The sequence below is a fragment of the Artemia franciscana genome, unplaced genomic scaffold, assembly GCF_032884065.1.
Source record: "Artemia franciscana unplaced genomic scaffold, ASM3288406v1 PGA_scaffold_218, whole genome shotgun sequence".
In the NCBI taxonomy this organism is placed as follows: domain Eukaryota; kingdom Metazoa; phylum Arthropoda; class Branchiopoda; order Anostraca; family Artemiidae; genus Artemia; species Artemia franciscana.
In genome coordinates this window covers 582,565-600,598 of record NW_027062647.1, presented here as the reverse complement: position 1 = coordinate 600,598, position 18,034 = coordinate 582,565, and the positions used below count along the sequence as shown (strand labels likewise).

Below are 18,034 nucleotides of genomic sequence, written 5' to 3'. Positions count from 1 at the left end.
TGGAAAAAAGAGCTAAGAGCTCATATGGCACTTGTGACGAGGTCGGAAGAACCAAGAGCCAAGAGCCAAGAGCTCATATGGTATGAGCTCTAGCAAAATTCTAAGAATCAATAGATTGCTTTAAAAGGAAAATCAGAGGATTAATGCCAGTCGGGATTTATAATAAGAGCTCTGAGTCACGAGGTCCTTCTAAATATCAAAATTCATTAAGATCTGATCACCCATTCGTAAGTTAAAAATACAGGGTGGCCCAAAAAGATTCGTACCCACATTTTATTCAATATCCATTTTTTTTAAAAATCCATTTTTTAAGAAATATCCTTTCTGTTGCAGGACATAAAAGGTTAACCTTTGGATGATCGTTTGCAGCTATAGTTGTCCCAAACATGTCTTGGACCAATCAGCAGAAGATATTCTCCCTGGAGACCTATTTTGTGACAAAATCATACCAGAGTGTACAAATTCAGTTTCGAAAACTTTTCAATTGTCGCAACTTATTTTGCGACCTATTTTGGACGAATTTTTCCAAAATAGTTGTGGACTTATGTTCTAAAGCCACAGGGGGAACTTATTCAGGCTGGAAAAAGAGGAAAATATTGCTGCAGTGAGGGTCTCAGTAGGATGCAACCCTAGGAAATCAGTGCATAGACGCAGCCAAGAACTCGGAATGACAAAGGAGTGCAAGGACAGAAGAAAAAATTGCTGCAGTAAGGGACTCCGTAGGATGCAGCCCTAGAAAATCAGTACGTAGACACAGCCAAGAACTCGGAATGACAAGGGAGTCACTGTGGCGTGTTCTCACGTTTAATTGGACAGTGTAGTCCCTCACTACAGCAATGTTTTCTTCTTTCCTTGCACTCTCTTTCCTGCCTGAATAAGTTCCCCAATGGCTTTAGAAATAAGTCCACTACCGTCCCATGCTCACTGAATTTCGTAACCCAAGTAACAATCGTGATTTTGGTGGAAAGTTGCGACAATGGAAGTTTTCGAAACTGAATTTGTACACTCTGGTATGATTTTGTCGCAAAATAGATCTACAGGGAGAACATCTCCTGCTGATTGGTCCAAAACATTTTTGGGGTAGCTATAGCTGCAAACGATCATCCAAAGGTTCACCTTTCATGTCCTGCAACAGAAAGGATATTTGTTAAAAAATGGACTTTTTATCAAATAAAATATGGGAACGAATCTTTATGGGTCACCCTGTACCTCACTTTTTTCTAATTTTACCTCTCCCTTCAGCCCCTCAGATGGTCAAACCAGAAAAACGACTTTATCAAGTCAATTTATGCAGCTCCCTGACACGCCTAGAATTTTCATCGAAATAGCAGGTCCAGAAAAAACAAAGTCGCCAAAGCACTGAACCCCACCCCCTAACTCCCCCAAAGAGAGCGGATCCAGTCCGATTATGTCATATCACGTGTCTACGACATTTATAAGAGTTTTCCAAGATTTCTGGTTCCCCCCTACAACTCCCCCCAGTGTCAGCAAATATGGTCGGGATTTGAAGTAAGAGCTCTGAGACAGAAGTTCCTTCTAATTACCTAATTTCATTAAGATTCGGTCACCCGTTCTCAAGTTAAAAACACCTCAATTTTTCTAATTTTTCAAAATTAAAGACCCCCGCTCCCCCAAAAAGAACGGATCCATTCCAATTATGTCAATCTCGTATCTATAACTTGTGCTTATTCTTCCCATCAAGATTCATCCCGATCTCTCCATTCTAAGCTTTTTCCAAGATTTACGGTTTCCAAAATTTCTGTTTCCCCCTCCAGCCCTCTATGTCCCCAGATCCGATTCGAACTGGAAATGGAGCATCTGAGACATAAGATTCTTTTATATATCAAGTTTCATTAAGATCCGATCATCCATTCGTAAGATACCTCGACTTTCACGTTTTCCACGAATTCCGGTTTCCCCTTCCAACTCCACCCAATGTCACCTGATCTGGTCGGGATATAAAATGAGAGTTCTGAACCCCACCAAAGAGAGCGGATCCGGTCCGGTTATGTCAGTCGTGTATTTTGGACTTGTGCTTATTCTTCCCGCCAAGTTTCATCCTGATCTCTCCGCTTTAAGCGTTTTCCAAGATTTCTGGGATCAATGACACTGGATCCGGTCGGGATTTAAAATAGATCTGAGAGATCTGAGTTACGAGGTCCTTCTAATTATGAAATTTCATAAAGATCCGACAACTCCTTCATAAGCTAAAAATACCTCATTTTTTAGAATTAGCCCTTCCCACTCCCCAACTCCCCCAAAGAGAGCGGATTCGTCCCGGTTATGTCAATCATGTATCTAAGACTTGTGCTTATTTTTCCCGCCAAGTTTCATCCCGATCCCTCCACTCTAAGCGTTTTCCACGATTTTAGCACCCCCCAACTCCCCCCAATGTCACTGGATCCGGTTGGAATTTGAAATAAGAGCTCTGAGACACGATATCCTCCCAAACATCAAACTTCACTAAGTTCCGATCACTCCTTCGTAAGTTAAAAATAACTAATTTTTTCAGAATTAACCCTCTCCCCCCCCCAACTCCCCCAAAGAGAGCGGATCCTTTCCGGTTATTTCAGTCACGTATCTAGGACTTGTGGTTATTTTTCCCACCAAGTATCATCCCGATCCCTCCACTCTAAGCGTTTTCCAAGATTTTAGGTCCCCCGCCCAACTCCCCCTAATGTCACCAGATCTGGTCGGGATTTAAAATAAGAGCTCTGAGACACGATATCCTTCCAAATATCAAATTTCATTAAGGCCCGATCACTCGTTCGTAAGTTAAAAATACCCCATTTTTCTAATTTTTCCGTCTTAACCGTCCCCCCCCCCTTATGGGCGAATCGGCAAAACGACATTTCTTAATTTAATTTGGTCTAGTTCTTGATACGCCTGCCAAATTTCACCGTCCTCGATGATATGTTTTTTCATTCTGTTTCCTACTGATTTTTCACATTCATTCCTTATTTTCAAACTTATACCCGCTAAGCGTAAATCTACATAACTGCAAATGGAAGTCTTTTCTCTAAAAAATAAGTTCCTGTGTTTTCATGATTTTTATGACATATATGGCTCAGTTAAGTTGCCACTTAACCAATTTAAAAAATTAGATTTCATTTTTAATTTCCTTGGTACTTTGAGCGATTTTTTGCTCTTAAAAATATCCTATTTTGGGGGGTAATTTTTTACTTTCAGTAAAGAGCTAGTTTTCAAAATTTTAAAAATATTGAGAAATATCATAAATTAATTTATTTTGAGCTAGTTCTTTAGATATCTCAAGAAATCTGTGAGGCAATCATTTTGTTTTATTTTAAATTTCAACCGTGTTCTTTCCTGCTACAAGTGGGATTCTTTAAATTATTCACATTTTAAGGTTCATATTTTCTTTAAAAGCTTTTGGTATGTTAGGCCTACAGTTTTAACATCTTTTTTTCTAAATTACTCTTGCTTTCCCCTCAATAGGACCAGTGTCTTTATATTTTGAAACTAATAAGTATATTGAAGTTTCACCAACACGTCAAAACAAACGAATTTAATATCTTTACTATTTCAAACTGTTCACCATTATCAAACATCCGCCCAGCCGTTTTAGAGGGTTTCCTTTTGGAGTGTCCACATTTAATAAAAGATGATCTCATACATTAGAATAAGGAAATAAATTAGATCTTTCCTGCACATAAAATATTATTAAACTAAAATAAAAACCAAAAACTAAATTTCATGAAAATTCCTAATTTAAGATTCAGTATAATGAAACATGTTGACTAAATCTCTTGATTTCAAAATTTGTTATTTTTTTAAGGGGAGGGGGCACAGAAAGAAAAATGGCACCACGTGTTCGTGTTCTGTTTTGTAAGGAAAAGCTTTTCAAAATATACAAAAATTATGCATAAACATTAGTCAACAGTTTTTGCTTTCTTCAATATAAATTAATTCAAAAAAGTTTTCAAAAAAATAAGTTATTCAAAAAAAAAAAAAATAGCCATGTAGAAACCTAAAACAATCAAAAATAACGTAATCTGCAAACACAAACTAAAATGAATAGTAGCGAAAACGTAGCAATAACAGATACTGCTGCGTCAATCCTAACAATAAACAGATAAAACTGAATAAACAAGTCAAACATCCAGAAATAATCCTAAACAAACGTAGATCAACCAGTCCCTAAACCCTTTAAAGAGTAGAGCATTCTTTGTACTTTACCAAAAACAAATTGTGTTTTCCATAGTGTATTTAGTCTATTTCTCATAAAATCAACAACAACGTAACAACAAAATAACATCACCAGACCAATCAAATGTTACAAACAAGAAGAAAAAAATGAATTCCTCCATCTAGCGCTGTTAAAACACGCTATTTACGCTTTATTCGAGACAATATGTATATTGTACAGTGGGGTTTTCATTTGTCAAAACATCAACAAGAAGAAATAAAGTAATAACGCTAATAATCAAGATTACAAAAGAAAAAAAAATGATTACAGTTTTGACTTAACAAACTACTTGTAACATTTTAAAGCACAATTTATTAGTGAAAGAAAGTTTTTTTCTTTTGTTTCAAACGAATATGTAGTAAATTGATTCCTCATCATCATTGCCCCAGGCTGATGGAAGATGATCATGACCCAGGAAATCATGACATTAGTCATGATTTCAGTAATTACAACAACCTTAGAAACACCTCTATACAATCCTTGCTGCCTGTATTCTACTTGGACTTCCCGTCTGTATTGCAGCTACTAAAACCACTTAAAGTTGAAATAGAATGCACAAACAAATGCACTGTACATTACCCGGCAAAGTGCCACCAACAAAAAGACTATAATTTAAACTTAAAAGTTACCCCAAGCTATTTTGGGACTGATGGAAGTCAGAGCAATGACAAAACAGCTAAGAGCGCACGTCTTTCTTCCATATATCCACAGGCCCGTCTCCTTCAGTTCCACACTGACTGAAACTTAGATGTAAATCGCACATCTCGCAGTGATTTTTACTGTCTCCCTTAAAGACAATGAATTAGATCATCCTATATCACCAAAGAAGTGGTACATATACCTTCACCTGCAAAATACTCAAAATGTCTGGATGTTCCCAACACTTTTTGCTAAAACTTAGATGATCCACTAAACCATCAACTAATAGAAACCAGTACTCCACCAGTACAATGCAGTAGCAGCAGTCTACACCACCTGCTAATGTTCAAGGATGACACTATTTTTTTTAGGGATAAATTAGGGCTTTCTATGCTCTTATTTCTCTAAATCAGTAAAGTTTCCTATTTAGTAATCAGATCGAATATATAGCTTAAAAATAATTGTATTCTTGTTATTCCTTTTCTTCAGCAAATTGTGTCAATCAACCCATCTTTTGATTTTTTTCAACCCAAGGGTCCCTGGAATTAATCATTTATACTCTACCAAACATATGATTTTCATTTAGAACAACGCCTAGAAAATTATATGGATATGTTAGGGGATGACTAATAGGTCTTTCTGATGATATTTTCTGCTTCAAACTGTGTCGTTTTTTTTTCCACGCAGGTCAATGGTCTGCAGAGTGCACACAATGATTTCCTGATTTTCTGCCATTGGCTAAGAGTCCCACTGGGGGAGATAATTCAACATTATCTAATCTCTATTCCAAACCATTAGTCAGCAAACGAAAGACTCAAACATGAGCCCCAAAGTATATAAGACAGCACATCCAGCATGTCAACCACTCCGCTGGGACAGATATAAAAGAATCAACTCCACTTTTCCTTATAAAAAAATTTAAGCAATTAAATTTGGAAAAATAAACAACATAAGTTTACAATTTCAAAGCCACAGCAGGAGTCTGCAAAAAAAACTGCAGCCAAAATATTTGGAAACAAGGCCTTAATAGTTAATTTGGAGATGGAAAAATAAAAATTTTTAAAAGCAAAACAAATATCAAATTTCAAAGTGCCATTTTTTATAAGAATAGAATGATTAAATACGTTTTGTATTATTAGTCTGAATGGGAGCAATGAGCTATTGAGAACCAGTCATTAATAAGTTGTAACATTTACCTTTAATTTGTTTTTGATCATGCCTTTGGTAAACTCCATAGGTCTTATTCCTTTCTTTTGCAGCCTTCCTAACAAGTCTTGAGATGTTAGTTTTCTGACCAAATAGATGCTAAAGACAAAAGATCTTCCATAATCCTGAAGCCAAGAGACCTTGAAAGCATTAGAAGCAGTTGAAGTGAGTTTACAATATTGTGTTATATCAACTGGTCGTGGGGGTCTTTTGGGCTCAACTCCAGGCTTGTTTGTAGGTATTGGATTAGGCAACTGAGCAAAAATGTCATTAACAAAGACAGTGACACGTGATGGAAAATAGTCATCTTGTTCACTGGTTACCTCAAGCAAAGCAAATCGCAATTGTATTTGTACATCAGGGTACTTTGTAGATACTTCAGATGACTGAAATGGAGTAAGATGAAACACAGACTGGTTAACACTCATTTCCCCTTCCCGTTCAGGAATCAAACTACTTGGCTTCACTATTTCTGCAAGTACATCATAAAAAGGGTTTTTCTTTAGTCTAACATCAGGATGAAGGGGAGTTGAAGAGGTAGATTCTTTAAAACTAACAAAACCAGTGTCTGGATTAAAGTTTTTTCCATGTTGCTCTTCACCAATGCTTATTATCTTTTTGCTTATTAATGGGTTATTCATCTTTGCCAAAGCAATAGCCCTAGCCATTAATTCTTGCTTGCGTCCAACCTTTGGCTTCCCAGCAAATGTAAGCAGTGTAGTCAGTTCAGATATTCTATATTCCTTGATGATATCAATAAGTTGTTTCTCAGACATTTTGGAACTCTACCTGGAAAAAAAGAATAATAATAACAAACTGAATCAAAATTAGCTGATGACCGTATGACCATTGAAACTTGCTATATAGATTTAATATATAACCCTATGAGCATCCTTGACAACGTTGTGCAAAATGCCTCAAAGTCCAAGATAATACCAATTTGTTTCCTTAAATCCCTATCCCTTTTACTTGAAGATTTCGGGTCCTTTAAATTATTTGGCAGCACAAAATCTTCTAATTTAAAGCAGTTTTCGCATATTAATAATATCATCCATAAAGGTAATGTATCTATCTCCCTCTTTAAGCTTCTAAATAAACTTGGCATCCCCATTTCTCCTTATTCAAGGATTTATTCGACCTTTGTCTGCCATCATTTCAAATATGTTTGTCCAGTTTGGCACCTTGGCATTTCCAGGGAAGTCATAATATACTATCTACACAAAAAGGGCCTTACAAATAATTTTCAAGGCCCAACCATCAACTGTTTGGTCTTCTATTAAAAGTCCAAGATAATACCAATTTGTTTCCTATCACTGCCCCTTTTACTTAAACCTATCCCATCTGAAGATTTCGGGTCCTCCTTTAAATCAATTGGCAGCAGAAAACGTTCAAATTTAAAGCAGTGCAGTGTATTTGTTTGTTTGAAAGGTCTTTGTTTGTTTGAAAGGTTTTGTTTGTCAAATATTTGTTTGAATGGTCTTGATAGGTGGAATTTACCATGTACTGAAGACTGCACATGCAAGGGCAAATAGATCACTTGATACCACTTGTGAAAGTAAACTTGTTTTGTATAGTTTGAGTTAAATAACAACGAAGACCACACTGCCTTTCCATCACAAACACCAAAAACAAGAAGAACAATAGGGAATTTTTTAAGACAGTGGGAAACAAATTAGAATGAATATTTCGGCCCTATGTCCAAGGGCTGTCCTCAGCAAAACAAATAAGAAAAAAAACCTACGAGAGGATAAAATCAATAAAACTAAAATGAACAGTATTTCAAAACAGTCCCAGCATCCTTACCTCAGCAAAGTTCAACCAGGACTCTGGTTGTCAAGAGTCCTGGTTGACTCTGGACAACTGTAAGTTTTTTTTCTTTTTCTTATTTGTATTGCTGAGGACAGCCCTTGGAAATAGGGCCGAAATATTCATTCTAATTTGTTTCCCATTGTCTTATAGAATTCCCTATTGTTCTTCTTGTTTTTGGTATTTGTGATACTTTGAGTTCATTAAAATAAAAGAACAAGTGTAGTCTAGCGCAAAAACAGCTTTCAGGCTTGACAAAGCATATGAGAAAAAATGAACACAGATAAACAAAAAAGGGTAAAGATGGTGTGTCAATGCCCATCACCATTTATGAAATTGATGATAACTAACATAGCACTCATGCAGCAAAATGCTACGTAAAATAGTTCTATCCAAGTCTGAAGAAAGACACTCTTTCCAAATCTGTCCAAAAGAAACTCAAAGAAGACTTTACATTCTTAGGTTTGAGATTCAAGCCAATGATTCAAGAGTTTAAATTCAAGGCAATATTTCTGTTGTGGAGATAAATAAAGAAGGAAGTGGCACACTGCCTCCACTACTTCTCCCTTTGGCAAGTTCCCAATTAGGTACTTTGAACTGGATATAAAGACATGTAATCCTTTATTCCTCCATTTACTTGCTTTCTCTTTTTGCCATTTTAAACCTCTAGGTTGAATCCTTGATTTTCCACTACCAAGTCTTAAACACAGAATCAAACTAACTTAAGACTCTTAAAAAAACATTCTTTTTTTCAAAGATAACCTCAAGGGCCAATTAATCAATTTTGGTGTTTGAAAATTTTTTAGCCAATGTCCAAATGATTTTTGTTTCCTAGTACATGCATTACAGAAGCTCTACTTATGGTTATTGATCCTTTCCCATGTATTCTCAATTATATTTATAGTATTGAATCATGGAAAGAGTGATGGGGAATTCTAGTGCAGACAAACTAACAAAGAGAACTTTGAAAGGCTCTTTTCCATTGTCAAAGAGCAAAAGTGTGCTCTTCCACTTGTCTGTAAAGCTTTCGTTTTTGCAAAAAACATACCCATGAATTTAGCTGAAGGTGACTGGATCTTCAGTAAAATGAACATGGTAAAAAACTGATTGGGGTCAACCATGGGTAACAATAAACTTGACTTGACTATACTTGGCTCCTCTACACCAAAAAAAAAACATAGTTGCTGAGCTGGAGTCATCAGCACTTGCTGATCAGTGGAAAGTGAAAAAAACAAAAGAACAAAGGTATATCCATCTTTTAAGATCTATTCCTTTCACTACAACATTTTCAAAACTTGATGAATACCAGTAACAAAATCGCAGCAATATGTGAATAAGTCTGATAAGTCTGCTCAGATCAATCAGTTCAACCGTTTTAGAACTTGATGAATGCTAATAAAACAAAAGTACTACAAAATGCAGATTGAACCACCTTCAAGTGAAGACCCCACTTGCAGCTTAGACATATCAACAGTATTTGATTCAGTTTTTCAGTCTAAGATATTTCTAAAATTACCTGAATTGGGTCAATCCACATTTTATAGCATTTTGTTTTATTGGTATTCATCAAGTTTTGTAAAGGTTATCTGAAGTTTTTGACAAGGATCAGAATTAAGCCCCATTCTGTTTAACACACTGACATCTGGTACAACTACTACTGCAGGATTTAGCATCAGTCTCTGCAAAGAATATTGACCATCTAAATACTGAATATGGAAGTGTTGCAGAAGTCCATGTTACTGATAATTGAAAAAATTACCAATAGTATTTGATCAAGTTACACCAAGCTTGTCTATTTGAAGTTTAGCCTGCACAAAAAGATTTTTGCAAAGCTTTACACAGCAGTTGCTCTCCCTCACCTGCTTCATGTATTGCTTATATGGGACTGATTCATTCAAACCAAAAAACTAGGACTCTGGTCTGTTTGCTGCAAATATTTGATGTTTTTAATTAGATACCTGTTCCATGGAAGGAACACATTTTTTTTAAGATCCCAAAACATGATGGACCTCTTTGACATTGTGCCACCCTCTGAAAGAAGTGCAAAGAAAAAATTGAGTGAATCATGGCGTTGAATTTTAATCTCTTGACTCTCATTGGATCTCTGGTATTGAAGAATGCTTGGTTTTCTTTTTCCAATGCACAGCTTTTTTTTTCTTTATTTTTTTTTACACTTACAGTCACTCAAGGAACCAAACTTAACTAAAAGCCTGAATCCACGAAGGTCCTGATTATCTAAAACTACTGGAGCTGCGAAATAATACAGAAGTTTCCCCATCAGAGTCAAGATTTTTCATGCTTTCAGCAGGAAGGTGTGTATTACTGTACCTAGACAATTAGTTTATTTGAACCCTATACCTCATGCTGAAAAGTTTTACTAACTTGGCCTTGTGCTAGAAAGGAAGGTAGCCTGGACAAACCTTATGAAAAACAATAAGAAGGAGTTACATACAATAACAATATGATAACAAAGACAGAAGGCCTTAACTTGGTCTTAGCTGCAATTTAATGCAATGAATAAAAAGGTGCTTCATTTTAAATTACTAAACAACTTGCAAAAGCAGTCATTTCAAGTAAAATAGATTATAGTAAGGTGTATTTTTGTTTTCCTGCAAAGATTCTTTGAGAGGTTTCTGGCTCTTTAAAAAAAAAAAATTCTAAATTTGTTTGCAATATTGCATTTTACTATTGAGGTTTATGTAAATAATAGGTACTAATCTTGAACCAGCTACAAATGGCAATGGTATATGCAAAGGGTTTTAGCTGTACATAAGCAGTACATAGCAAAACAGATTAAGGAAGCAATTCTTACTTCATAATATGCAAAATAATCCAAGATAACACATTTTGTAGGGGGAGAACCTATCTTCACTACTTTCACTGTTGTTCACTTTTTTTTAAACAAAATTCTTAAAAATAAACATGGATTCAACTGCATTGTTCTGTTTTTAAATAATCTATATAATTAAACACCATCAGTGCCATCTAATAATTCTCACAAAAATGTATTAATAGGCAAAAACTGATAGATTAGGTTAAGTTAGTTTAGTTAAATTAGTTAGATGAAAGTTGGGTTTTTGTTTATTAACAATTTTCAAGAGTTAGAGAATATAGGCAAATATTGAAAACGAGAAAATTTGAAAACATGAAAGTTGGGATATGTATATTTGATTCAATAGAGAAAAGATAGGAATTTGAAAGTTGAGCAGTTGAAAATGTAATCTACAAAAAGACTTTCTTTATATTTATTCTAGTTTTACTTAATCTTTGAAAAAGATTAAAAGTGTGAAATAGTAAGTTTGGTGAACTGAGCAAAATGAACAAAATGGGAGAACCATCAAGGCCTACTTCTCAACACCAACCCATATTTTGGGTTCAGCAATCGCCTACTGGTGAATGGACTTTTTGCAGCCCTGAACATTACCAAACCCAGCCAGTGCAAATATGGCATGATCCCAAAAATAAATCCAATCAATTTCCATTCACTGGGTCCCCCCAATCAGTGACATATCAAACAATCACAAGCCCAGGTCAGAGTCAAGCAATAAAATACTATAATCAAATAGATACAAGTCAAAGGATAAATACAAACAAAGAGAATAAGACAGTACAATTGAAAAATAAAAGAGAAACAATCAAGGAAAATATCCTGCTGTCAGTGCAGAATAAATTTGAAGCTTTAAGTGATGAAGCAAGGAATGAGAGTGACAATGAAAGCTATATGGGCAAAGCAGTTTCCTACAGGGAGGCAGAAGGTAAGATAAGCATTAGTAATGGCATAAACAAAGAAAAAAGAAGAAAATATAATGTTAGAATTTTGTCCCCAGCAGCACCAAACACCCTTAAAATCCCTAAGAGACATGAAAAAATGAACCTGGAAAACAAAACAGAAAACTTTTTCCAATGATTGTAGCTGTAAATGCAAGCATAGAATATCACTGTAGCAAAAATATAATCCCCATAGAACATGACAAGCAGCTCCCTGACCACAGCACAATTATCAAAAACTTGAAGAATATAATAAAAGAAAACAAGTTTGAATATGACTTGGTAAAGAACAATGAACTATTAATAGTACTTACTCAAAATGAAAACTCCAAAGAATTATTGTTGAAGGTTTCAAAACTAGGAAGCTTAAGTGTAATGGTTGAAATAAGAAAAAAATGAGTCTGTGTTGTCATAAAAGGTGTGAATTTAAAAACAACAGAAGTTAATATAAAAGAATGCTTATACACAGAATTGAAGAATTCGCCAGATAAAAAGACTAAAACTTTTCAACAAAGAAACAAGAAAAATAGAAAACAGCAAAGCTGTGTTAATCACTTTTTTAAGTGACACCTTGCCTTCCCATATTTGGTTCACAGGAAGACCTAAAGAAGTGGCCCAATATAACAGACCAACCTTTCCATACCATAACTGCCAAAAATTTTGCCATATCAAAACAATGTGCAGATCACCAAAACCATCTTGCCATAGATATGGAAAGTCTTACCAATCTAAAGATTGTCCATTTAAAACTGAGATAGTGGAAACAAGAAATACAAAATACCACTGTGTAAACTGCAATGGTAACCATACAACTACATCCACTACTTGCCTACAAAGAAGACAGAACAAGATTATCACAGAAATTGCAGAAACCCAAAATATAGGTGTAAAAAGAGCTGTATCAGCATACAAATCATATGCACAAGCAGCAAACAAACAACTTTCAAAAACCAGTCAATTTTATTCAAACAAAGAAGAATTCCCTGCAATATCAAGAGACCAAAAATTAGAAAATCAAATTCCTGTAAAAACAGTGGTGAAAAGATAACGAAAGAATCTGCCAAAAACCCAAGAATATTTGACAAACGCTTAACTCCAGTTGAAGAAAAAATCAATAGCTTATAAAACGTTATCGTACAAATATTAAAATAAGCCCAAGAGAAATCAATGAGCCAGAATTACAAAGAACATTCAACATTACAAATGAAAGCACACTCATATGTCAGTTGTCTCATGGCACTCTCAATCAGTAACAATCACAAAAACAGAAATATTAAAAAAGTCAATAAAAGCCAAGAGATCATATGGTATGAGCTGGTCACCCTTCCGTAAGTTACAAATACCTCAATTTTCAAAATGACCCTTCCCCCCAATTCCACCAAAGAGAGCAGATCCGGTCCGGTTATGTCAGTCAAGTATCTTAGACAGGTTTCTATCCTTCCCATCCAGTTTCATCCAGATTTCACCACTTTAAGTATTTTCTAAGATTTCCGGTCTCCCCGACTGCCCCCCCCCTCAATTACGCTTGATCCGGTTGAGATTTATAATAAGAGATCTGAGTTACGAGGTCCTTCTAAATATGAAGTTTCATGAAGATCCAATCACTCCTTTGCAAGTTAAAAATATGTATATTTTCTTATTTTTCAGAATTAACCCCCCATAACAATAGAACAGATCCGTTCCAATTATTTAAATCATGCATGTAAGACTTCTGCTTATTTTTCCCACCAAATTTCATCCTGATCCCTCCAATCTAAGCATTTTCCATGATTTTAGGTTCCCCCGCCCCAAACTTCCCCCAATGTCACCAGATCCGGTCAGGATTTAAAATACGAGCTATGAGAAACAATATCCTTCTAAATGTCAAATTTCATTGAGATCTGATCACCCGTTTGTAAGTTAAAAATACCTCATTTTTTTTTTTTGATTTTTCAGAATTAACCCCTCCCCCAACTACCCCAAGGAGAGCGGATCCGTTCCGGTTATGTCAATCATGTATCTAGGACTTGTGCTCATTTTTCCCACCAAGTTTCATCCCAATCCCTCCACTCTATGTGTTTTCCAAGTTTTAGGTTTCCCCCTCCCAAATCCCCCCCCCCCAATGTCACCAGATCCGATTGGGATTTAAAATAAGAGCTCTAAGACACAATATCCTTCTAAAAATCAAATTTCATTGAGATCCAATCACCCATTTGTAAGTTAAAAATACCTCATTTTTTCTAATATTTAAGAATTACTCCCCCCCCCCCCCAACTACCCCAAAGAGAGCAAAACAGTTCCGATTATTTCAATCATGTATCTGGGACTTGCGCTTATTTTTCCCATCAAGTTTCATCCTGATCCCTCCACTCTAAGTGTTTTCCAAGATTTTAGGTTCCCCCTCCCCTCCAACTCCCCCCAATGTCATCAGATCCGGTCGGGATTTAAAACAAGAGCTCTGAGACACAATATCATTCCAAACATCAAATTTCATTAAGATCCAATCACCCGCTCATAAATTAAAAATACTTCATTTTTTCTATTTTTTCCAAATTAACCAGCCCCCCACTCCCCCCCCCAGATTTTCAAATCAGGAAAATGACTATTTCTGATTTAATCTGGTCCGGTCCCTGATACGCTTACCAAATTTCATCATCCTAGCTTACCTGGAAGTGCCTAAAGTAGCAAAACCAGGACTTTAGGTTTCCCCCCTCCAACTCCCCCCAATGTCATCCAGTCGGGATTTAAAATAAGAGCTCTGAGACACAATATAATTCCAAACATCAAATTTCATTAAGATCCAATTACCTGCCCATAAGTTAAAAATACTTCATTTTTTCTATTTTTTGCAAATTAACCGGCCCCCCACTCCCCCCCCAGATGGTCAAATCGGGAAAACGACTATTTCTAATTTAATCTGGTCCAGTCTCTGATATGCTTGCCAAATTTCATTGTCCTAGCTTACCTGGAAGTGCCTAAAGTGGCAAAACCAGGACCAACAGACCAACAGACAGACAGACTAACAGAACTGGCGATTGCTATATGTCACTTGGTTAATACCAAGTGCCATGAAAAGTACCATTTCAAGCATTTAAATATAGAAATCTTACAAGATAAAAATTACAAATGATAGAAGCAGTAGGATGTACTGTCTATCTGAAAAATTATCAAAAACTGAACACCATCAATAATTACAACCCAAAAGGGAAAAATAAGAAAATTACCAAGTTTATTGAGGAAATAGTGAAATCAATTCCTTGGAGACCTAAATGCACACAATAATATTTGGTGTGATTGTGGTATCTCAAATAGTGCTGGAAATTCAGTGGAAGTTTTTCTACAAGACAACTTGGATGCATGTCTAATAACACCAAAAAATCTGAAAACATATCACTGCAAAAGAACAAACACATACACAACAATAGATCTATCAATTACAACAGCAAATATAGCTTCAAAATGGGCCATCTGGTCAGCAAGTGAAATCACCTTGTTGAGTGACCACCTACCAGTAATGCATGAAACCAGAGATCAACCCACAAATTCTGAAAATGAGAAGAGCAGAAAACAAATAAACATCAAACTAGTGAAGTGGGACAAATACCCCAAAATCTTAGAATTGTAAGATCTAGAAAATACCTTTGTAAGCTTAAACAATATTGAAGAAACAATTGAAGCATTCCAAAACAGCTTGATAAAAGCAGCAGTCAATTATAACAAATAAGACAAAAACTCACACAAAACACAAACACACCCCCTAGTGGAACAATATTTACAAAGAGGCAAAGAAGCAAATGACAAAAGCCAAGAGAAAATATGAAGTAATATTTACCTTTGAGAATTATCTAAAATTACAGAAAACCACAGCCATATTAAAAAAAACAGTAAAGGAAGAAAAATGTAAAAGCTGGAAGCAATACCTTGAAAAACTTGATTTTAAACACCCCTCAACAAAGATCTTTAAGTTTATTAAGAAAATGAATGGTTTTTGTAATGAACAACCCCAGTAAACATGCTAATTCAATCAGATGGAAAAGAAAGTATAGATAACCAGGAAACAGCCAATGAAGGGACAAAATATCTCAAATCAGTTATAGACAAAGAAGAGATAAACCAGTCAGCTGTAAGAAAAACCCTCTGGAAAACAAAGAGTTAAAGACATCTACTGATGCACCCTATAATCAACCTTTTACTATAAATGAGTTAGAAACAACAATTAAAAACCTACCACTAACAGCACCAGGCAACAACCAAATATATCCTTATCATTTAAAAAAAAAACTTTCTTCAAAATGGATAAAAATGCTAGTTCAAATAATTAACAAGTGCTGTGAATCAGGGGAATTCCCAAAAGAAATAGAAAAGGGAGTAGCCATCATGTTACCCAAGCTCCATAAAGATCCAACAAAACTAGAAAATCATAGATATATAACCTTATCGCCTGTAATGGGGAAGCTTTATGAAAGATTAATAAAAAATAAAATAAACTGGATTGTGAAAACCAACCAATTTCTACCTCCATTCTAATGTTGATTTTGCAAAGGTGTAGTACCACTGACAGTCTTGCATTGCTCCAACAAGATGCCCTATATTCTCTGTATAACCACAACATCAGGATAACAGTCTTCATGGACATTAAGTCAGTATTTGATGTTGTATCCCAAAGACAGATTTTGAATGGACTGATTAGCCTGGGAATAAAGGGCCCCCTAATATCAGTCTACCATGAATATCTAAGAGAAAGAACTGTCCAAGCTAAAGCAGGAAATTGCCCTTCCCATATTCATGTAAAACTAAAAAGAGGAGTCCCTCAGGGCTTAGCAGTAGGACCAGATTTCTACAATATGAGTCAATACAACAGCCCATTGAAAAATGATGAAATAAAGGCCTCAGCATTTGCTGACAATATTTCCTTCTGGGTAACAGAAACATGAAGAAACAGAAATAATAACAAAACTACAACAAATGATTAATCAGTGGACATTTTGGGCTGAGGCTCTAGACTAGAGGAACCACAAAGACAAAAATGATGGTCTTCACAAATAGACATAAATGGAACATGATGGGCAAACAAAAAAACAAATATTCAGTTTAAAAGAGGTCTCTATGAAAGGCTTAACAGAGAAGAAAGCAGTATCATGTTTTGGCTAAGATCCACCCATCCTGGGACCCAAGCATATAAAGCCAAGTTCTTGGTTGAAAGTGAAAACTATGGCAAGACTGAAACTATACATAACATATTAATTGAATGTCAAAGTTACAGAACAGAAACAAAAGAAATAATATAATTCTTCAACAATACAAAAAATCACTCACTGCAACTGCATTACTAGGAGATATAGAAGATGACAAGCAGGCAGTCAAGCTCATGACACAAGTTTTGAAGAAGATTGGAACAGCAACAGCAGTATAAGCAAATGAACCCAAATCAAGACATCCTAAGGTCATCAGACAAAAGATAGTTGAAAAATTATCATCATCATCATATTGAAAATTGTGATAAAAAAAAACTGGAAATTCAAGGAATTCAGTTAAGATCAAGGTTGTCCCCCTGCAAAATATGTTAAGTATGGTTATTCTGCATTTTATGAAATAAGAATTGTTTTCTTAACATGTTTCTTTATGTAGCCTACTGGGCCTGGTAAAACCCTAAGCTCTTAGGCCTACCATGGCATTTTTTTAGAAACACATTTTTGGAAATTTGGTTACTAGCCTATGGGCTACTATGAGCCCCTTTATAGGCAATACAATAAGTAAATATCTAACTATATTGGACTTTTAGTGGGGGTGAAATCAAGCAAACTTTTAAGAATAATATAGCCTAAGAAAGTAGGATAGCCAATTTCAGAAATTTTAAAAGTAGGCTTAGTTTTCAAAACTATTTCTTCTGAGTGCAAAAATGCCTTAAAATATCAGAAACTTCCCAATATTTTCTAGAAGCAAACTAGGCTTAGCCTAATAATGAAATTTTCATGTTTAAAAAAAGAAGAGCTATATGGGCCTTCTAATCTAGGGTACCTACCTCAGACTAGCACTAACTAAAAATTTTGCTTACTACTAGCAGTTTTTTGGCTACTAGTACCACACTTTGTGATAACAATTTCATATAATTTGAGCATTCACAAAAGGCAAAATTTGAATAGTCTTCATAATTATCAATGAGACCTGTCAATCAGACTAGAGTCAGTTTTGCCAGATCGGACGGAGACGACTATGCTTCCTTGAGCCCAAAATTATGCTTTTTGGACAGAGTTATGCTACGTTTGCTACGAAATATGCTATGAAATACGCTACGATATTATGCTACGAAAAGTTGATCAGTTAAGACAAGTCGAATTCTGTCTTATCTTAATTAAGGTTCTAAATAGAATATAATCTGATAATAATAGCCTAATAGTTTATTTCCAACCCACTAAGGGAACAAAAGCG

General features: G+C 35.4%; 1 protein-coding gene across 4 annotated transcripts in view; it reads right to left on the bottom strand.

The window, feature by feature from the left end:
- The window catches only part of LOC136041419 (E3 SUMO-protein ligase PIAS3-like), a 30,485-nt gene extending 12,695 nt beyond the window's left edge, over positions 1 to 17,790 (bottom strand). The window contains exons 1-3 of one of the 4 annotated variants that reach the window (XM_065726076.1): positions 17,628 to 17,790; positions 12,351 to 12,455; positions 6,043 to 6,841 (exon numbers count right to left, since the gene is read on the bottom strand). In XM_065726076.1, the coding sequence (XP_065582148.1) occupies positions 6,043 to 6,828 (786 nt within the window). In that variant the 5' untranslated portion in view covers positions 6,829 to 6,841; positions 12,351 to 12,455; positions 17,628 to 17,790. The remainder of the gene's footprint in view (positions 1 to 6,042; positions 6,842 to 12,350; positions 12,456 to 17,627) is intronic. The other 3 variants (XM_065726077.1, XM_065726075.1, XM_065726078.1) reach the window with 3 other exon arrangements.
- Positions 17,791 to 18,034: the final 244 nt, after the last annotated feature.